Here is a 23,357-nt window from a genome sequence, read left to right as displayed (position 1 = left end):
TAAATGACCAAATGAGGCAATATAGAATGAATCATTACGTCATTGTTATTTTAAAATACATGATATTTTTATTATATAAATTGCGTATGATCACTTAAATTTGACTAAACATTGTCAATGTTATCATCATCATCACACTATTTAACTCGAAACTATTTAAGTACACATTCTCACTGTAAATACTTTTTTATTTCATTGATCATATCTAAAATCCTAGATACAAATTTCTCTTATCTAGCTTACAAAGCTAGAAACCAACCAATAGACACCGAATCCCAATAGTTAGAAGGTTCTATAAACAGATGAAGAAGGTTCAAAATTCTCACCACCTAAGCAGTTAAACCTCCCTAAGCGCAACCTAAACAAAGGCTTTCAGAGTTGAGCACAGAGTATCTCGTTCCATGCATCTGGTATGCCAGGAAGGCACCAATGCAAGCAATCATGCACGCCCAGTATCGCTTTGACGGTGTACTTGGAGACGTGCCCCTCGTCCCTCAGTTGCGACAGTGCAGTGATATCCAGGAGCTTCACCCGCGTGCCTTTCACTGCAGCCTCGGGAACAGGATCACTCGAGTCGTCCTGCGATACCTCACTTCCTCCAGCCAATGGCACAGTGTTGTTGCAGCTTCCCCCGGTGTTCCAGTCTCCGTTCACAAAATGGCGGGGAGAAATTGTCCTGAGAAAGGCTTTGAGCTGTGGACGTTGCTTAATCTGCGAATCAACCCACCTAGCTATGCTGTGCAGAGTGAAATTTTTCGCATTCCTCAGGTCCGCAAGCTCCTCTCCGTCCGCAACGGGCTTCCCTCCGGCGTACAACTCCCACTGGTTTCCCCTGAACTTGTCTCTGTTCCAGTGGTGCCCGGTGTTAAGTACCAGCACGTCAAACCTGGGAAGATGCTGCTTCAAGAATGTCACCGGTCGATCGAGATGCAGCGCGTAATGAGTGGATGGGCCTGAGGTGTTCAGAGGCTCCAATTCACATAAGCTGGCAGACCAATAGAACAGAATGGTTGTATTGGTACTTGGAAATCGATACACCCAGCCATCAGGTCTCAAGGCACCGGGCGCTTTGACGAGGCCGTAATCAATGCCGACGTCTTCCACCTCTGGGCTCAACTCTCCTCCGGTGACCATGCACATGAGGGATTGGAATTGCTGCCTTCCCAAAGAATCCCCAATTAAGGCAATTGTCTTATTATGCATTCTGAAACCAAAAAGAACATATAAGCATTTGCAATAGAAGATTCTTCTTGCATAGAGATGCAATATCTTCTGCTAAAACTGGTGCCTTTTAGACACTATGAAAATGATGGTATATAGAATAAGAGTGATCAGGCATACGCACCTACTCAAAAAGCTACTCCTTGAAAATTCTGGCACTTTGCAACCTTGTGGCTGCCACCGAAATCCTTCGTATGAGAAATCTGGGCGTTTCATTAACCTGCATGCCCACATTGGTGACAGCCATTGCTTGCAAGCTGAACCCGAGTACAAAGGTCTCATCGAATCTGCGACCCATCTTCCCTTGGCAAAATTACACTCTACAAGTCGAACATCCACTACATCTCAGGTGAAGTTCAATGATTTATTTTTTTTTTTTGGAAAAACGATAGCATGTAGTGAACCATAGTTCATTGTAAGATAACAAATTAAAGATGACCAACTGAACTAACAAGAATACTACCCAGCAAACACAGATTACATCAGGTTACTAGAGGCAAATGGTAAGGAGGTTTAACTCTCCCTGAGTTCAAGTATAGCTGTGTTTGGAAGAGGAATCAGGTACTGAGAATGGCCCTCATTAATTGGCGCAAGCAGATAGTAATTATTGCTTGGGAAAAGAAACAAATAAATCACCTTTCTCTTCCACATATGTCTCTTTCAGTGCTGAATCGGATGCCAAAGAGTCATTTGTGAGAAAGATGGGGGCATGCTCCATTTCCTTAGATGATGAACTTCCAATGCTGTCTCGTGATGATTTTTTATCTGTGGAATAGGAAGTTCTGGTCAGAAAAACTGTTACTGAAAAGAAACCCAAGTTTTATGATGAACAGGATGATTCACAATCATTAAAGCATTTGGAGTAAGCAAGAGGAACAAAACCAAGAAAAAGACACCTGGAGTAAGAATACTAAATTGTTCGAGTGATGGGAGTAGAGAAGACATAAGTGGTGCTTTCTCCCATGGCCAAAGAAAAAGGGATACACAGATTAGAGCAAGAAGTGCAAGTGGTAGTTTGTCGCTTCTGGCTATATGAAAACCGCAACCTTGCATCTCTTCCACTGAATATTATTTGCAGTTCTCTTCTCTTATTGCAATTCGTGTGGGATCTAAAGAGTAGTGCATGAAGAACAACTTGGCTTGCTCTGCAAGAAGATATATAATTGTTTAACAAAATAGATTAGCAAAACATTTCTTCTGAATCTGTTGACATTATGTATGTAAAGCAGAATTGAGTTTGTTTAAATAATGTGGTAAAGCATCACTACCTACTATGATATTCTGACTACGATTTAGCAAAAACCTTGCTTGCGAATCCATTGACATTATGTAAGAAATGCCAGTGTTAAAATATTTCATGGATCATGAGGATGCACATAATATCAGATAACATGTTTGTATGCCATGTGGTAAATAAATTTAGACTCAACAGGAAAACTAGCATGAACTAGAATGTACAACAATATATGACCAATTGGATGCTGGCATGTTTTGCTTCAACATGACGGGTAAAAAATCGCAGCTATAAAGAGTAAAACAACAGGGAAGAGAGAGGGAGAGATCAAAAGGTAACAGTGATTTGATCATTTTCCCACTGCAACAAATTTGGTTTTTCTCTTCTACAGCACTCATTCTCGTTGTTGCATATGTTTTAGTTTCCTTCAAGATGACAGGTCAAGCTATATGCTTATATTCTTTCTCATCTTTTCTTGTATTAGATAGTAAACTGTCACTGAGATCAGGGGTAACTTGTTCACTAGGAAACCATCTTCTGGGTCCTACGATACTCTTTGTCCTTAAAAGGAGCATGCACAAAGAGTTTCACTTTTACAGATTAATTCCTTTATTTTATTTCTATTCATTTCTCCTTTTACACATTACACCTAATAGTCATAACAATTCACTTGTTTACTATATCTGGTCATACACGACAGGAGGGCGAATAGTTATAATTCTAGGTTTTTTTGTGGATTTTCAATTAGAATGGTAAAATGAGACAAATCATAGTTTTTCAATACCTTCATAGTTGGTGATTAATATTGAACTAAAAGAATCCTTACACTGAGTATGTGATAATGAATGTGTTTTATAGATTTTTGAGGTCCTCTACATGAAAAAATTTAATCAGGTGACAACGTTGGAAAAAAAAACTATAAGCAATAGGAAAAGGTTATATGGTTGGTTAGATAATTGGCAACATGAATCATCTTTTTATAATCCTTGTTTTTCAAATTTGTGAAGATATGAAATAATACAGAGATACCCATTACAATAGGGTCTCCACTGATACAACCTAATTAGCGCAACATATTCTTATACTATCATTTTCTACCAGTACAATGCAATGTAAAAAAACCATAGCGAGACAAGATTAACAGCGACAATAAGATGATTAATTACCTCAATAATTGATAACTGGAGGTAATTTCAAAATTAATGTAAATGCTGTATCTTTAAATGCAATTTAATAATTTACTTTGCCTCTATATGTGTACTATCTAAGAGATTAGCTATGGCTCCAATAGATGATGGATGATGTCAACATGTTCAAGGTGACAAATGAATTATATAGGAAAACCAGTTGGAAAGATTAGAGTTGAAAGTGTAAGGAGTGAAAAAAGATGAAATAAAACTCTAGAAGGATAATAAATAAATGATCTGGTTGATCTAATGATATCGCCTTGAGAGTTGACAGGTATAACCATGATACCCATCTAAATGTCTTGACATTTAACATTGCAATTCACATCATTGTAAGTGGCAGAGAAGAAGAAGAGTTATATCAGCTAGCAGAACAACTGACAGACAAGAACTTCCACAGTGATCATAGTAAGTGGCAGATGGACAAGAAGAAGAGAGTTTGGCAGCAGAGAGAGGCAAGATGGTTATGGTCAGTAGACAATACACATGTTTATATCAAGATGATTGCAAAAGAGTGAATTATGGTTAAAAGGACCAATCTTTAATTGCGATTACGTTAGATGTTAAAAAGAACAATCTTTAATTGCAATTATGTTAGATATTACCAAAAAACGATGGGAAGATACCGATGGAAGGCCATCTTGCAAATTCAGCAATCCCCAATATCCAAAGAAAGGAAATTCAATGGCCGTCATATATAAAAACAAGAAGGAATCATATTTTTCAAACTCAAGGAATAATGGAGTGAAAGATTTAGTAGATTCAATCCATAACCCGAAATTTCACACTTGTTCTAGTGAATTCTGATCAAGAAGCCGCAATTAGCAGACCATCTTTGATCGATGTTCAGTAACATTCTCACTCCCTCTCCTCTCTTCGATTTCACTATCTATCATCTTTCGTGTCAGATCTTCGTTGGAACAGAAATAAGCCACAGAGCACATCTCACGAAGGAGAAAACAAGCCGCGAAACAAAGCACAATTATGCATCTCAAACTATCAGTACGTCTCACCAAACTCCGAATCGGAATCTGAACCGAGAAGGTAAATCGTCGAAAGTAGACGGAAAACAGAACTAGAGCTCAAACGTTCCAGAGTCCTCGGTCGAATCAACTCACCAGGGGGGAATTTCCCCGGCGTCCGACTCCGTAGGAAGTCACGGCGGAGGAGCGGCGCCGGTTTCGCGGGGATAAAACTTGAACGAGAGCGAAAGGAAGAGAGCGGCGGAGCGAAGAGATCACAAGCTTTGGTATGGCCGCATAAAGGGGCGCAGAGACGCAGGAAGGCAAGGCATCCACCTATAAGACTTTCTCTACAATCGAGGTTTAAATTGTTATTGTTATTTAAATAAATTTGACGAGATAAATTATATATTAATATAAGAGATTATTTACAAAAGAATTTATTTATTTTTTCACGATATTTTATAAAACTCTCAGGACTGAAGTGAAAATTATGACAAACTTCTGGGAGCACAATGAAAATTTTGCTACAAGAGGTTTATGCCCGCGCCTGATGGCCCTGAACCCTCCTCCTTCGTTTCCTCGGCCGCCGGAGGAGCTCTCGTCTTCTTCCTATCGTGGCCGTGGCCTCGGCCTCCTTCGATCTCTCCTCTTCTTCCACAGTCGCCTCCGATCAAGTCCTATAACTCTGCAAGAATTTGGTAATCCTACACTGTCGGCGCGAGCCTGGGCAAGAAGCTTGCGGGGACAGCAATCCTACACTTCCGTTCTTCTCCGTTGTCTGGTCATCCGCACCACCGTGGTTGGATTCCCAGGACGCGATCATCAACGGGTCCTCCCAACTGATTCCTTCGAGGGCCTGTCCTTCCGCACGCAGCCGTGAGCCCTCCGGAACCTGTATCCTCTGCAGTACACTGTGTGAGATTTCTCCCATCTGCGGTACGGACATCAGAAAGAAGGGCTGCAAGCCCGTTTTCCACCAGGAGCCGAAGCCTCGTCGTCCTTGGACCCTTCTCGTCGCCTCTGCGGCTAGCGAGGTTTGGAATTACTCGGGCAACGACAGCATCTTCAAAGCGAGGTTTGTGGCGCCGAGTGCACTCACTTCCGTTCCTTACACTACAAGAGACTCGTGCTTATTGAAAACCAAAATCCAACTTTTTTGTAGGGTTTACGGCGGGAGAGTAGCACTTCATCAATGGCGATCGAATGCCTCGTTTTAGGTAATAATCAGAAATTGTAGTTCCTTGGACCTCACCACTTGCCTCTTTATCACCTTTGCTTTTTGGTTTGCCTATCAGGGGCAGGGCAAGAGGTAGGGAAGAGCTGTGTTGTTGTGTCAATTGGTGGGAAGCGGATTATGTTCGACTGTGGCATGCATATGGGATACCTCGACCACCGTCGCTTCCCAGATTTCTCTCTCATCTCTGAGACTGGTGATTTCAATTCTGCTCTCACCTGTGTCGTCATAACACACTTGTATGCATTCTTTTGACCTACTTTTGGTGATGCTTTCCTTAAATCTGAGAAGATATTCTAATTGGTATAATTAATATTGGAAAACCAAACTGGGAATATCGTCTGATTTTTTGTTGGGAAGTTCAGTTTTGAGTTTTTTTAAGAGATCTACTCAAAAGCCACTAAAAAGCAAAACGTATTCAAAATGCTCCTATTTTTCAAATCTACTAATTGACATTTTCTTTTAATTTCTGATACTTCCTTTTTTGGTGAAATGGCATTGAGTTGAGTCAATGCAACTGAAATATGCAAAAAAAAGTGTGTAATGCTGAGTTCATGTTTGCATCATTATTCAATGTCATATAAAGTGCATGCGCAATCTATTTACACTTCCGTCAGTGTTCTCTATGCCCAGGATACAATTAATATATATATATATATATTAAAAGTTCGTTGGTTTAAATCCTACAAATAGAAGGTCTCTTTGATAAGTTTTAATAGTTGTAATCTGTATAGGTACATATACCTTGTGATTTTAACTTGTTAACGATAAGCAAAATAGGTTTGGTGTTGTAGGCGCTTATCAATCCAAGCTAGAAAACTAGCCGTTTTCAAAAGCCACTCTCTTTAGTTATTTAAGTGTTTGTTTGTTTTGTAATCCTTTTATTTTGCTCAAATCAAGACACTAGTTGTCTTAACATTGTAAAATACTTTTTAAAAACCTTTAAAGATTAAAAAAAATGAAAACTAAAATTGATTGATATTTGATAAAGTAAATATAAAATTGAAGCGTACACGTTATTAGAGTTGATGAGAAATATCATATACATTTGGAGAAGCAAGCAGTACACTTACCTCTGGAGTCTCCAACTGCCTGTGTACAGTCTTACTATTTGCCCCCTGCCAGATTCATGTTGGGTTAAGCACTGTAGTTTAGAGAAGAAAATTTTACACCAAGCATTAAGTCTCTTGCTGCTCGCAGCCTCATATCAAAATTTCCAAGAGCAGTACATCTCGTGTAAACAAACTTGGACAATACATTATATTTTTCTTTACAGAACTTGATAGAACTCATCTCAACCTGCATTCAAGCAACAAATCTTAATACTTAAATTAAGTTATATTATTTACCACAAATCAAATGCTTGGGGTTGCTGATTCTGAATTATGCACACGTGACTGCTTGAAAGGAGATTTTTATATTGGTAGGCTGTCTTGCCTTCTAAAGTCTAAGCTGATTGTATGTGGTATTCACTTTCTTGTTCCAGATGCATAGGGATGTGTAATTGTTTCTTGTCTCCTAATCTGCTGAAAGTAATTCAATCTTCTATATTTCAGCCATCTGGATCATGTTGGTGCTCTTCCTTACTTTACAGAAGTTTGTGGGTATCATGGACCCATATACATGACGGCAAGTTTTCATTACCTCTCAAAGTTCTATAGTTTTCTCTATGTATATCATAACTGTGACAAGTTATTTGTTTACATCTATTCTTTGTTCTGTTTTATTCATAGTATTCTCTTTCCTTGGATCTAAATATGCTACGCTATACTTCAAATCGTAGATACAAAAGCTCTCTGAGTATACCTAATTGATGTGATTAGCTGTTGTGAATGTATATGATGCTAATCAGTGATACACTTGCAGTTTACAGGATATGATCAAACTATTATATGTATGAATTCAAATGGGTTTTGGGAAACTTATTTGATTTTTTTCATAATTCTGGTAGGCTTGACAGGTAGAATATTTATATTTGCTTGTTTCAGATATGTTTAGGTCAAATAATTCATTATTCCTACTTTGTTTGTGCAGTATCCAACTAAGGCCTTGGCCCCATTGATGTTAGAAGATTACAGAAAAGTTATTGTAGATCGAAGAGGAGAGGAAGAGCTGTTTACATATGATCATATTATGCAGTGTATGAAGAAAGGTATGCCTAACTTTCTGAAATGTGACCTTGATGTCCATAAGAGATTTAAACACATATTTCGTATGCCTATCTTTAGTTCAGTAGTATGCATGATGCTGAGGACTAATATAGTTGTTGAGTTAGAGTTAGGCTTCATGCCAAATTTGTTTTTGTTTGTTTCTTCAACTAATGACTAGTAATGATTAACAATCTCTCAGTTTTTTCCCTTTCTTTCATTCACGATTGCCACTGTCAAGTAACGTAAGATTAATTGCATAGTTGCAGTCAACCCTTGTTTTTATAACTTAGTTTCCAATTACTGCTTCTCATCTTGATTGTTTGATTTAATGGGTTTAGCTCCAGATTGATTGATTAACACAATTGAAGCTTCTGCTTTGTGTTACTGCCACCATCCTTTTCCTCTTTCCATCTTGGTCCCATCCCCCTTCTCTGTTGACTGTGATATCTCCTCTTCCGATGCACTCATACAACTTGTTCTCCACCCTCCTCTTGCATCATGATCAAGCCCAACCTCTCCCCAATGTTCGTACTCCTGTATTACCCTCCCCCTCCTTTTCATTTGTAGTAGCTCTCTCCTTGTCTACTCTATTGCCATACTATAACCTCTCTTCCTTTCTGAACTGTAGAAGCTCTTCTTCCCTTTCTTATTTCTAGGTTTTAGGGTATGTAATCTCTCAACTATAAATTCTAAACTAATTCCTTTTTTCTTCCTAGGGTTACTCCTATTTCCTCATGCTCATCTAAGTCCTACAATATTAATCCAATTTGTCACCTTCTCATGCTTATAACATCCTTGACCAATGAACGTAAACCTTATAGTTCCCTGAAAACCAATATCAAACTCAATGCTTCCAATTGTCTTCTTTGGACTAGGTGCTTTAGGTTCTAATTGGTTCTTATGCAAAGATCAAACATCTCACATATCTACTGCCAAACTAGAAGAATGCAACTTATTTAGTATGAAAGAGTCAGCATTTTTATTACTTCTCAAGTAGGTAACTGATTGTGATTGCTTCTGCGATGTTCCTTTTCACCTACAATGAGATATGAGCTCTTATAAAAATATTTGATTATATGCTGAATGACTCTTGCATTTACCAAATATGTAAAGATATCTTAAAAAAATTTAATATGAGACAGTCATTGTCATCCAATTCAAGAATATTCTGCTTCTCTCCATAAGCAGTGAGATAAAATAAGGTTTATATATATCTATCTACTACTCCATTGATATAGAGGAGGCAATGCAAAGAGTTAAGGGTGACCTAGTTTTTGTTTGGTTTTCTGATTTTCATTATCAACAAGGTTGTTTAGGATTGAAAATCCTACCTACAAATGATAATTATAGGATTATAGGATTGTAAGATCCTATAATTATTTTAGGACTATATTTAATATTTATAATTTATTGTTTGCAATAACATAGCTAGTACCAACTTCTAAGATGAATGATAATTATAATAATGTTGTCTTTGCTCTGAAAGCTTGACTCAGAGACTAAAATTAGAGAATAAGAGAGAAGTGCATGAAATTATTATCTTCAATTAAGAATTCAAAAGAATAACAACATTGAAAATTGACATCCACTTAAGCTTGTAGTTAGCACATTATAAGCATTGTTATTTTTTAGGATAGTAAGCACTATTTGTACATTAATAGTCACTTGTTAATGATTCAACTTTAATTATTTCATATATATATATATATATATATATGATCTAGGTTCTCAGAGTATGAATAATATTATCCAACACTTACGCTAAAAATATCATTAGTGATATACAACAATATGGTGCCACACAGAATAAATAACAACTGATGCTCTTTTAAAAATTAGATTTAAAGTTTTCACTTTTTAATACTTACAACAATCAAGAAATTTACATTCATGTTGTTTTCATCAATAACTTAGCGAAAGTTTGAAATCCCACATCGTTCCAGGCGACACAGTCGAAACATATTGTTTTGATGATTTATTGAAACTTATACTACTTGGCACAACTAATTTATCCTATATCATTGTATCACTTTAGAATTACCTTAATTAAGCCAATCAAATTGACTTTTTACCGATCAAAAGGAACTGTGTGAACCCCCTACTCAAATTTGGAGAAGGAGAGGAAGATATGGCTTCTAAGTGTGCATAAGTTGTGCGCCGGATTTACCTAATAGGTGAACTAGGGGGGAGGCCGTCTATCTATTATATAAAAAAAACTCTAAACTAGCCAAAATAAATTGAAATCAAACTCGATTTGAACCTGCTTATTCCTAATCACAAGACCCACCTAATGACTCATTAACACAAAAATTGGACTCCAATTACGCCCCAACTAACATCAATGATGGTTTGGTTCAACTCTAATTAAAACCAAATACAACTTGAATTTGTCTTTGGCCCAACCTAACTTATAATCAACCTCTGATAACGATCAATCCACCTCAATGAAATTAAATATAACTTCAAAAATTAATCATTACACCCTAATTACCCTTAATTATTGTTAATTCCAACAATTTATCCTTATTAAATTTTACGGTTATAACAATCCATCTAGTCATCTATGCTTATATCACCTATGTACACAAGTATCACATAGGCAGAGAGGAAAATGGATACTCATGAGTGAAGCATGATGTAGACATGCCACATACAGTTTTATTAATTGTGTGCTGTCAGTCCAGTTCCTGAACCACTTTGTTCTTAGAGGCTGCCACTGATCTTATAAAATATGAGATTGTATCTATGCTCATTAATTTGAATTTCCTAGTCTTGTGATAAACTATAAGATGTAAATGTTACTTGATAAAATTGTTGGGATTGACTTGTGCATTAATAGAAAATTTTAATTAGAAATATTTACAAGTCCGAGCAATTAATGTAATATGTTGGAGTCCTAGGACACAGGCTCGACTAGCAATTAGGATTAGTAATGTTAGTGTGAGGAGAGATGGAAGACAGGAAATTATGTAATTAGAGTTGTTATAGTGGATTGGCGATATTGACCTCTGTTGTGCTCGGTGGTCAATAGATCACATAACTAATTTAGCTGGGACCTTTCCTTATATCCTGGTTACATTAACATTAGCACTTAAGTTTCTTGTCTTATTGTGATCTTTTATTTTCCCTGTCATCTTTTCTTGGCCGCAGAACATTTGAGAAAGATATTTGGTATTGTTTACAATCTCTCTATGCAGTTACACCTTTGGACATAAAACAAACTATTCGAGTTGATAAGGATCTTGAGATTCGTGCCTATTATGCTGGACATGTATGTTTCTTTTCTTTTTCCTTTTTTTTGTTTTTCTTGCAATACATTTTAGATTTTTTCTCTGTTCCACTTTTATCCAGCTTCTCATGCTGTTCCACTTATATACTGCATCTCAGTCTTTGCACATGCAATTTATTTTCTTGTCAGAATTAATTTTTTAGAAGTTTGTTGGGAAGATGAAGTATAAGCTTTTAGTTCAAGATAGTCAAAAGAGTACATATAATTGTTTTGTGTTGCGAGCTAGTCATTATCATCTAGTAAAATTTCATAAACCTTTCTATGTTCATTTGATCTAGAGTGGAGATGTACACAATTTAGTCAACTCTATGTTGTCAATTTTGATATTCTTGTGCTCATACACTAATAGAGAATCAAACCCATTCTTATAGGCTATTGATTGAATGATTTTACCCTTTTGTGTTTTTGCATCATTGGATGCACTCAGTAATTATCATAGATGAGCAGAGTGACCTAATTATGTTCTCTTCACAACTTTTTTGGTGATTGTAACAATAGTTGTAATAACATGGCTTGATGATGATAATGATGATTAGGTCAATGCAAGGAGTTGCATAATATGTCAAAGAAATGCAGGGAAGCCTTCTAACAACTCCTCACCTCTTTTGAAATTAGTGCTGATATCATTATAAACAAAATTTACATCTCGTTTCATTAGAACTAATTACAAAGCATCACAAACAATTCCACTAATTTCATCATCCAAATACTCACATATTCGCCACATGATATTATAAACTTTTTATCTGGACATTGTGCATTCGTATCCATGAAAATCACATATCATTAATGAATGACCCGATAGGATACTGTTTTATACCCTTTTTCAAACTTCACAAGATTTCACAATTAAATTTTGCTGCATGATGCAGCATGGTGAGGATGAGTAGAAGGCGGAAGAGATGTAGTCGAGATGAAGCATGTTTAGGTTCATCAACAAGGAAGGAGACATCTTTGTGGTGGTGGGTGCATGTGGCAGTGTGTAGGTGGGGTGGCCAATGGCTGTTCACCTGTACAAATGGTGTTGTAAGGGAAGAGGTGAGGAGCAGATAATGACATGAATGAGGATGGTGGCGAGGTTGAAGAGGATAAGGAAAAGGAAATAGAGGCTGATTGAGCATTATTAGAATTTGTCATAGTTCACATTTTGGATATTACATAAGAATGCCATGTGACTTTCAGAAGGAGATGTCACATTGTTATATAACTCATGGCCTTCTTTAGGGGATTGTGAAAATAGAAATCCTAGAAGCAATAATAATATGCTCTGCTACCAAGTTGAGAAGAAATAAATGCTGAAGTACATTGCAAAATCAAACAATTGCATGTGCATACGCCCCAATCCTAATAGAATCAGCACTATCAATCTGTCATATCATTGTTAACTTGAAAATTGATTTACTGTGTTAAAAATCATGTGCCTTACCTTGCTGATAAGGCAGTAAGTAGCAAATGAAAGTGAATTAATGATGCTGATTGAAAGGGATAGGTACAGGCTTTGTCAACCCACTTGCAAGGCTGATGGAAGAGCTTGCTGCATATGGAAACACTGACTTGCTTTCCTTGTCCTTGTCTCTTTCTGTTTTCCCAATTACCTAATTTGCCTTAATCTTGGTTATTTTATTATTTTCAAGGTCCTTGGAGCTGCAATGATTTATGCAAAAGTTGGAGAAAACACTATTTTGTACACAGGGGATTACAATATGACACCAGATCGACATCTTGGAGCTGCTCAAATCGATCGTTTACAGCTAGATCTTGTTATAACTGAGTATGCAGCATATATGTTTTGCGATTTTTAGTAATTTATTTTGTTTTTGGAAGTAAGACAAATAGACTCAAATTTTATCATTTAACTATCCAAACTGGAGCAAGCTGGAACTTTGGAGAAGCACATATGTACAGTACTGAGAGCAAAGAAATACATTCAAGAGCTTGGCAGTGGTTTGTAGCAGTAACAGTGTGATAAATACATTATTGTCAATATAAAATTTTTTTTTTAAAAAAAAAAATACATGTACCATGTGAAACTATTAATCTGCATATATGCCCTTGTACCACCAACATACACTTTTAAAACCTTGGTCATGGGAATTCATATTTGATAGACCAGTATGATATCTTTGAGATCTGTTCATGAAGGTCAAGGCCTGCATATCTGGCTTTACATTGGACATGTTTTATGGAGCTAGATTTTTCTATAAGTAAACCTTATAGGCAATGTGGGGGTAAAATTGGCTGCATAACCCTTTATATTAACAAAAAAAATGATAAATGCGATCTTATCATATAGATTGCTACTCTTGTTAAACCTATTACTGTAGGTATAAGGAAAATAGCAGATTATTCTTGTCTATGCTTGAGATATCAAACACACTTACCAAGAACTCTGACATGCTCACAAATTGCCTTGCACGCCTATCAGCTACAGATGTGCAATTTTCCATCTGGTTCTCATGCTATTTTGCCCTTTATAGCTTGGTATTGCTGCCAAGTATACGGTTCTCGAGTTGTAGTTACTTTTGGTTCTCATAGGCTTTTTCACTGTATATTAGTATTCTGCCATGTCATAGAGATGATTCTCCTCCTTTGTATCCCAAGCTCCATTCTAGCACTATATGGGTACTCTGGCATTGTGCTGTGGAGGGTTGTAAGCACAGTCACTATCATATTCACATGGAGCTCTTCTCTGAGCACTGATATCCGTTAGCTTGGCAATCTAAGTGGGTGTTGATCATTTCTTCATCAGTTGTCTAACCTACTCCTCAAGCCTACCTGGAACCATCTCCATTCCAACAATGTGATGGACATCTAGACATAGTATAACTAAATGATTCAGATGGACTAACTAATGACTATTAACAAACAATTTGGCCAGCAACAACTTGCATAGATTGTTTTAGCTTAAGAATCTAAAATTCTAGGAACCATGTGAGATAGTTGTTATGTCTAGCCAAATGAGCCTTTTAGTTTTATTCAACTTAGTTGGATTGTTGAATATTGGTACAAACACATGCCTATTGGCGCAAAATTAAATTGGAATCACTGGGCTTATTGAATTGCTTTGGTTATAAAATCTGTGGAAAATAAAAAGTTTGTTTTTCTTTGCTGCTGCCATGTGTTCTTGTTCCTGCTTTTTTATGTGCAAGTATGATCTATATTCTTTACACAATATACAATTATGTAAGTATGATCTATATTCTCATTTGCAGATCCACCTATGCAACAACTATTCGCGACTCAAAATATGCTCGAGAAAGAGAGTTCTTAAAGGCGGTATGTAGTATTTGTTACTGTGCATATAAGACAGATGATAGAAAATATTCCAACTTTCTAAGTTATCTAACCGTTTCTTTTACTTTATTATAAGTTGTACCATGAAGTTGCTAATTCAACTATTATATGAATGATGAATTGTCATGACCTGGAGGTATAATTCCATTTAACAGGAGGTACGCCACTTGATGACATTATATTAATAGGTAACCAAGAACTATAACAACAATAGATAACTCAAGGTAAACAACACCTATTCAACAAAAATATGCATTCATCCCTTTGTCATAAAAAGTACGATAAGAATATATATTAACAAAAAGACAAATGAACATAACGAAAAGTAAAACCAGGAAAACAAAATTCGGTTTTTAGCATGTCGATAATCTCTAAGCAACTCTATACATGGGTTGAAATCAACTAAGGCTTCAAAATTACTTGCCTACAAAATTAGAGGCCAAGGTAAACAGGGAAAAATATAAATTGCTAAGTAGATAAAAAGGAAAGAGGAAATATCTACATAAATTTTAATCTTGATTAATCAAGTTCAAAGATCTAGATAAGTCATCCCAACACTAGAGTTCTAAGTGGGTTTTTATTTTAATATAAAGTCAATTTTTATCTTTATGTCGTTTAATTATCACCATGTATTATCACCTGCCATTGGTTATTTTCACAAGTCTCCATTTATCAAAATCTATTCTTCATAAGTAAATCCATTTAATTATCAATATTTATTATGGCAATTAAATTCACTTTTAATTATCACCCTTTAATCCTCACTAAGAGATCTGTCAAGAAGTGAATCGACAGAGTTAGGTTCTCAAGTTATTCATAATTTTATAGGACATCTGAGCTAAAATCCTCATTGATGATAAATAATAATATAGCACCCTTGGGAAAATAAATATTGACCGCATGCGACCCACTCTACCACGTCTATATGGGCGGTCAGATACTCTGGTAAAAGGCTAGGCTTAGAGTTCTCTCTTTTTAGTATTTATTTTTACAATTTATAATAGTTGTTATTTCACTTCAATCTTTAACACTATTCCACCTTAGGTTGACATATTATTTAATATGTCATTCTCAAGTAATGGTTAGCTTGAGTCAAATAATGGTTAGTTTGAGACTTTGAGTAACTAACTTAAGTCATGGAATTGATAGTTCTTGAGCAGGCAAGGATGTCCACACATGACTGTTAATACTAACAACAGAGATACATTTACTAAATATTTGAGTTCTATTAGTGCAACTAACAATGTTGATCAATACAACCAATGATAGGTAAGTTTTTTTTTTGGTCGGTCACAAATGGTTGGGTATCGTGATTTGTTAAAAATCTTCTTAGATATTATTCAAATAAATAATTACACCTTTCCATAAATGAACTGAGTGTGCCTTAAATTTAATTTGATCAAAATAAAAAAGGGTAACAATGTGACCCTTTGTAGCATTTATATACAACTAAAAGTTCTATCCAGTCCATGAGGATACTTAGGCTTTATTCTGTTTAACCTTTTTTTGGCATTTCAATCACTGAATTTAGGATTTCTTTCATTCCTTATATTGCTTAGGTTCACAAATGTGTTGCTGGAGGAGGTAAAGTTCTCATCCCGACATTTGCCTTGGGGAGAGCACAGGTACTAGCTAACACAACTTTTAAAGTTTGTTAAGGATTTTGTTCTTCTAAATGTGTTAAGAGGACATATAATATTAGTTTTTGGTCACTATTGTTTACTTTGCCAAACTTGTCTTCCCTTCTTTCTTGCTTCCTTTTTCTCCTATCCTCCTAAGAATGCATCCCTACATCTGGATGATCATGTTTGCAAATATGTAGAAATGCGTCCACACAGTAGACTGAGGCTCAATTTACACCCACTATCATATACCTTGAACCTAAATGGTAATTGTGTTCCTCATTGATAAAGGGTGTCAATCTATTGGAAGTATCATGATCATCCAGTAAGAGAAATTGAATTTATTTGAGAATGCCTATTGATTCCAACTATTTTGGCATTGGTCATTTGGATCTTTCAGTTAGCAGATGTAAAATTTGGATATATGAATGTCTGTATTTTTGATACAAAGTCAAGGAGAAGCGACTTGGACAAGAAGGTGATTCACAAATTTTTATTTTTTGATAACATTGGATCAATTGATACACTGGGGATTGGCTTCACATTCCACAAAGAAAATCCTTAACAAAGGAGCATTATCAAAGGACTACGTTGTGTGAGAATCTCCTTGTACTAGATATTGGTAGCAAGTTTACATTGGATTGAAATGATGTGTTCCTTAGCTAAAGAACATCATTATCACTGATGGTGCCGTTTGTTCTCATGAAAATATCTTGTGTTTCAGGAACTTTGCATTTTATTGGATGATTACTGGGAACGAATGAAGTTAAAGGTCCCCATCTACTTCTCTGCTGGTACGTTCTTATGAGTTTTGATCTTTCCTGGTTTTTTTTTTTTTGCACTTTTAGGATGAAGAATATCTTGTTTTCCTTGTTTCATTTTAGATGGATTCTTGTTTATCTACTATTAATATAGAGCCTATTACCTATGCAATTTTATTTTGAGCTGGTAAGCAAGTGTGATTCACCTCAATCATAAAGATCTGTCCTATTTCCTTATAGAAACGTGTAGGGAAAACTTTCTTTTCACAAATGTCACAAAAGTGTCTAGGTAATTAACATACCCATTCAATGCCAAATACTGGAAGAAAATATATAATGTTTGCTAAGTTCTTTGTATGCCATTGAATTGGTGCAGTATTTATTAAATTATATATTGATGTCATTACTTATCAATATCGTTCAACATTGACCATTGGATGTAGAAATGATTGCTAGCAATGCTTTTGCATAGTATAGGATGTGTTTCCTACAGGAAAGCAAACCAAGAAGGAAATAAGATGATAGAAAATTATCCTGGCAGCACTTTCCTTCCATTTTGGTAATAATGAGGGAGGGAAGGAAAAGTCAAAGGTAATCTTCCCCTAGTTTTCTTATATATGCTTCCATTGAATTTGGGCCCGAAACTCACTTTCGCATGCAATGGAGCTCAAAATATGAACTTTAAAAAAAATCAATATTTTTAATTGATATTTTTTGTGTTTTTAATAATTAAGGTTTTAAAAATAAGTTTCCCTCTCTCTTTTCTTTCCTCCAAGGAAACAGTTGGCAGAAAATATTTACAATTCTTTTCTTATGAATATTTTCTCCTACCTTTATATTTTCCTAGTAATTTCCTTCCTTTTAGGAACAAAGCCTTAGGTTTTCTTTTCCACTCTGGTATTGTAGTGTGTTATGCAAGTAAGAGAATTTGCATAATAGGTTTTTAGGTTGAGTCCTATAGTTAGTATGTAATAGGCATCTCTATGCAATTACAATAATCCAACTTATTTCTCCCACTTCAGCACTCTACTTTAATGTTTTATTGTATATTATAATTGTTCTTTTTAAAGTAATAGTAATATGTAGACACAAGATCATGCTGTTTGCATGTGGTGATACTTTTCAGGTTTGACAATACAAGCAAATATGTATTATAAGATGTTTATTGGATGGGCAAGCCAAAAGATCAAAGACACTTCGTCAGTGCGCAATACATATGACTTCAAACATGGTATTTTCTTGAATAATTTATTCTTCATGTGTAATTTATTTTTTCTTATGTGCTTTGTTTGAAATGTTGGTATATGAAAAATGCTAGTTGTTATATTAAAATATTTTAGTGCTGCATAATAGTTGATTATATTGACACATTGCATTGTTGCATATAACTAAATGATTATCTAATAAATTAAATAAATCTCAGAAATCTTCAAATTTGAATCCTTCAATCTTACTCCATGGGCATAAACAATGCTCAATATCTCAGGTTCTAAAATAAACTTTAGTACAATCATTCTATTAACTTTGACAATTTTATTCTTATTCTCCTTATTTACCATAAAACCTTCTCCATTTTCCTTTTTCATTATATCAATTTTTAAAATATGTTTTACCAAATTATCTAGTTTTTCATCAATCCATTTTCTTTGTCATATATTATGTTTATTTTTTCCTTAGTCATTGCATCTATCAGTTTTTATTTTGTTCTTCAAAATGTTCCCATATTCTGAGTTTCTAATCTAATCTTTTGCTATTTTGCATCACATCATGTCTTATCTGCATTCACCCACAGCAATGTGAGAACTCTTTGCTATTTTGCATCACATCTAGGAACTGCTGTGCCGGTTGCTTCTAGGTGACAGCCTAGTTCACTTAGCATATTTAAGGCACTCAGGCAACTCTAGTGTCACTTACATTTGATGAGCTAGTCTCATAAGAAACATAGCTACAATCGATTCTCATAGGGTTTAGATACTTTTTAAACTGGCTGTCAACTGCTAACATAATCCTCGACTTTTTTTCATCCTGCCTTGTTTGTACATCTTGTATTCTTTCTTAATTTAAGATTTCATTGTCTAACATTTCTCCCAATGGTTGTTACTTATAAGGTCATACAAGAAGTGGACTTACCCAAAGTCCATTTGCAACTGTGTGAAAGAAGTTCCTTCTACTTAGTTTGGCCCATTTGATTTTTGCTGTCTCCATCTCTAGTAGTTTACCTCGGCATTGAAATGACTGCGGGACATCTGGCAAGATTGTGAATTTCTTTAATGCTAAGTGTTGGTTCCTTTAAGCTGTGTACCTTTTCCCATTGTTTGAGTTTCTTTATATTATTTCTTTCATGCTTCCGTGGAGTGATTTGGTATTTATTTCGTTGAAAATATTCCACAAAAGACATTTTTGTTGACAATGCACACCAAGGACATTCTAATGCAGTAAAATTATGTGATAAGACATAATAAAAGAAAACATAATTTCAGGAATCATTGTATGTGCTTGCAGTGAACTCATGGTTATCATCTAGACAAGAACAGACGTGGTTTGTAGAGGTCCAGGAGGTTGACAAATGCTCAAACCTTCTGTGCATCTAAAATAGAAGAAACAAGCTTTGATCATTATGTTATGCAATTTAATAGTGTTGAAAGAACAGTTTACTTGGGAGGTCCCTGAGTAGGTGGCAAAATTGTAAATTCCCATCCACATAGGAACTAAGCAAGCATTTTGCTGAAACTTTGATGGTGGTGAGCACTTCTTTTTGTAGGACGGATTTTTGCAATTATTAGGTTGACCTTTCCAATGTTCTGTCTGCAATCTTAACACTTCTTTGTCTTACTTAGATCTTCTCCTTGCATGAAGAATGCTCGGAGAAGTCTTCAAAGTAGAGTGCTCTGGAGGATCCTCCTCTGACATTTTAGTTATGACATGATATGATTTAAACAGATGAAATACTATTGATATACAATTTGCTTTAAAGCAGATTAGAAAAACTTGCATGCAATATCATATAGCACATAATTGTTTCCTTCAATTATCCTTTATTTCATTTCTCTATTTTCCTGTGGCTTGCCCATCACCATGTAATTTGAAACCTCAAATTTCAATAATGTACTTGTGTTTATTGTTTTCTCCATTTGTTCATGTATTTCTAGGCTTAAAATTGCTTTTATGGTGTGTGATCATTCAGTGTGTCCTTTGGACCGTTCTCTTGTTAATGCACCTGGACCTTGTGTTCTCTTTGCGACACCTGGGATGATTAGTGGAGGATTTTCCCTCGAGGTTTTTAAGCAGTGGGCTCCATCTGAGCTAAATTTGGTCACACTTCCTGGGTACTATTTCTTCTGCTATTAGGGCATCCACACTTTTGTTATTTACTTTTGTTTTTATAGGCATAGATTTCATTACTTACACTAAACCTCCAATTGTATAGCATTATTTAGCAGTTGTCTGATGTTTTACTACCTGATCATTTACTTCGACAATGATATGTGAAAAATAGACTATCTAGTAGTAAAATGATCTGCTTATTCTTATTCTAAATTATGAATTTGTAGGAACAAAAATTCATACTTATCCTTTTCATCAATCAAATGTGGACATTTTAATTATCTAGTAGCCTACTTCTGGATACCTCACTAGTTTGCCATGATTTGCATGATTTGATCATATGTGAACCAATCTCTTATTTTCCTGTTGTTTTTGTATTTTGCTTTTCTGGTCCATTAACATTCTTTGTCATCTTCCAGATACTGTGTTGCAGGGACCATAGGGCATAAACTGATGTCGGGAAAGCCAACCAAAGTAGATTTGGACAAAGAAACCCAGATCGATGTTAGATGCCAGGTTCTGGACTTATTAATGTGTTGTTTTTCAAAATTTAGTTCTCGTATTTCTTCGTGTTGGGAATATTTCAATTCAACTTTATACTATTTTTCCCTGCCTCGTATTATTTAGCCGATATAGTTTTTTAAGCATTAAGGATAAGAGGTCCAGTCAATGCTTTATTTGAAACAGTTGAATCTATTACACTGAAATGTGTAAGCGGTAGTCTTGTAGAGGGAGATCAAAGAGAACTCCGAAATAGATCTGAATAAAGAAACCACATAAGTTTCCAAGTTCTGGACTTACCAATACGTTGCTTTTTCAACATTTAGCTTTCGTGTTTCTTCGTATCTGCAACACGATTACTTGATAAAGTATTTCTTTGGCAACATGAGTTTGAATTGTTGCAGTATTTAGATGAAATTTGGAAATGTTTTAGGTCTATCTAATACTATTTTACCCTGGCTTAACCCCTATAATTTTGCCCCTTATTATTTAGTAGATATGTTTTTTAAGCATGAAGGGATAAGACCATAAATTCTATACTTAAAAGGAGTACAATCTATTAGAGTAGAAACTTAAACGCCGTAATAACTTCATTAGAAATGGAGATTAAACACTATGATGACATCATCAAAATGGAGATTAAACACTATGTCGGCTTCATTAGAGTTGAATCTCTTATTAGCCCCGCTAGGTCTTTATATAGATGAAATGAGTATGTTAGACTTCATGCTGGAAACGAACCAAAAACCATCCAAGAGCTTTTAGATTACTGTCGATAAACCATCCAGTAGTAGGCGACAAATAGGCAATAGTATCCTCCAGCATGAGCAAAGTCGTTTCTTATATCGGAATCTCCAATCACATTCTTAATCTCAAAATACCACCTCCCTCTAAAGTTTTTTTTCATTTTCGGTCAAAACAGCGACTTAATTATTCTTGATGTTGTCCCCATTGTAGTAATCCTTAACCATCTCACCATGCAGATCCATCAACTATCTTTCAGTCCTCACACTGATGCTAAAGGGATTATGGATCTTATCGGATTCCTCTCTCCGAAACATGTGATGCTTGTACATGGTGAAAAGCCGAAAATGGCCTTGCTACAAGAAAGAATCCAATCTGAGCTGGGGATACCGTGCTGTCATCCAGCCAACAATGAAACAGTGCTGATTCCTACAACCCTCAGTGTCAAAGTCGGTGCCACAAAGATGTTCATCCGCAGGTGTTCTACTTCCACACTTGGTAAAACGGATGACACACGGCTCATTTCATGCTCGACTTCCAATGAAGCTTCAGCTGCCGAAGGCATCCTTGTGATGGAGAAAACTAAAACCGCAAAGATCATCGATGAGGATGAGCTTGTACATACTCTTGGAGTAGAAGAACATCAAGTGCTATATGCTTTTTGCTGCCCTGTGGAATTCGGTACGATGGAGCTGGCAACAAACAAAGCAAATACCATCTCATTTTGTGAGAGTTCTCTCACGGAGGTGGATGTGCCAAGGGGATCGACGACAACGGGCAGTTCCCTTCACGATTTGCTGGTGAAATTTAGAGCAAAAATAGACTGTAAGAACATTCAAGTTGCTCCAGACCATCTGCAGCTGCGCTCCTTCCATGTTGCTGTTTGTTCGAACGAAGATTGTCAATATAGGATGAAGAACCAGAATGGCATTCCCAAGCCGACGGTATATTTTTGCTGCAGATGGTCGCCGAGGGATGACAAGTTTGCAAGGGAGCTGCTTCAGATTATGGAGCAGTTGAACTCATCATGCTGATGTTGATTTCAATCCAGATTATGGAGCAGTTGAACTCATCATGCTGATCTTGATTTCAATCCTTCCATATGTTTTTATCAGCTTATTTAGTTAAAGAGTTCTGTTAGTACACTAAGTGACATGCATTTTATCTCTTCTTTTGCAAAAAGGTCGGCCCCACGACTTTAACGGTCTCATACGTTGGTTATCGGCCACATGCATTTTATCTCACACTAACGGATAGCAGTCTTAATGTTTTGCTTCTCACCCTTATTCTTATGATAATTTATTTGTGACAGGGAAATTACATTTTATCTCATGGACTCTCTCTTTTTTTAAAGTATTAAAATCGTCAAAATATTTTAAAATTTTAAATTCTTTTCATTTTACCTCTCAACGGCTGGTATCATTGATTGTCTGGCAAATGATACGAAACGTGTTGCATATTTGTTACATAAAGATCCATTAAATGAGTAGTGATGTTAATGATTAGTAATAAAATGATATGAATTTTAAAATTTTAAGGTTTTTTTTTAAATGTCTATTTAAACCGGTGTTGTTACTGCCTACCGATCACAGTTTATTATGGTATTGAGTGCGCTTACCGCAGGTTAATATAAGAAATCATACCGGTGATTTTTTAAAAATATTTTGATCAATTAAAAAAATTTCGGACCTTTTTTATCAGAGGACGGAGGCGGTGATTTTACTGGCGGTCACCGTAGCTCTTTTGGTGTTAGGAGTGACCTCACCGCTAATGATCGTAAGAAAACAAACCTACAATTATTTTCATTAATTTTTGGCTGATTTTGAAATTT

The 23,357-nt window shown here is 35.7% G+C and overlaps 2 protein-coding genes across 3 annotated transcripts; one reads left to right on the top strand and one right to left on the bottom strand.

The window, feature by feature from the left end:
* Positions 1 to 173: 173 nt before the first annotated feature.
* On the bottom strand, positions 174 to 4,927 carry LOC141847489 (protein trichome birefringence-like 14). Of its 2 annotated transcripts, none has more exons than XM_074735548.1 (5): positions 4,656 to 4,927; positions 2,118 to 2,366; positions 1,858 to 1,986; positions 1,346 to 1,541; positions 174 to 1,204 (listed from the first exon to the last, which is right to left on the bottom strand). In XM_074735548.1, exons 2-5 carry the CDS (start codon positions 2,272 to 2,274, stop codon positions 373 to 375), a joined length of 1,314 nt encoding a protein of 437 aa, XP_074591649.1. In that variant the 5' UTR covers positions 2,275 to 2,366; positions 4,656 to 4,927; the 3' UTR covers positions 174 to 372. The 2 variants fall into 2 exon arrangements, with proteins under 2 accessions (XP_074591649.1, XP_074591648.1); XM_074735547.1 differs by having other exon boundaries at positions 4,761 to 4,927.
* Positions 4,928 to 5,190: 263 nt separating this feature from the next.
* LOC141847488 (cleavage and polyadenylation specificity factor subunit 3-II) lies at positions 5,191 to 22,702 on the top strand. The gene is made up of 14 exons (XM_074735546.1): positions 5,191 to 5,682; positions 5,770 to 5,824; positions 5,903 to 6,080; positions 7,398 to 7,470; positions 7,876 to 7,993; positions 11,189 to 11,262; positions 12,915 to 13,051; positions 14,493 to 14,556; positions 16,134 to 16,199; positions 16,921 to 16,990; positions 18,084 to 18,188; positions 20,142 to 20,283; positions 20,701 to 20,797; positions 21,766 to 22,702. Exons 2-14 carry the CDS (start codon positions 5,800 to 5,802, stop codon positions 22,558 to 22,560), a joined length of 1,944 nt encoding a protein of 647 aa, XP_074591647.1. The 5' UTR covers positions 5,191 to 5,682; positions 5,770 to 5,799; the 3' UTR covers positions 22,561 to 22,702.
* Positions 22,703 to 23,357: the final 655 nt, after the last annotated feature.

This window comes from Curcuma longa, chromosome 16, assembly GCF_044706935.1.
Source record: "Curcuma longa cultivar G26 ecotype Majalengka, Jawa Barat chromosome 16, ITB_CL_G26_1.1, whole genome shotgun sequence".
NCBI lineage: Eukaryota > Viridiplantae > Streptophyta > Magnoliopsida > Zingiberales > Zingiberaceae > Curcuma > Curcuma longa.
Note: the sequence above shows the minus strand (reverse complement) of the source record. Positions and strands in the feature narration are given on the sequence as shown.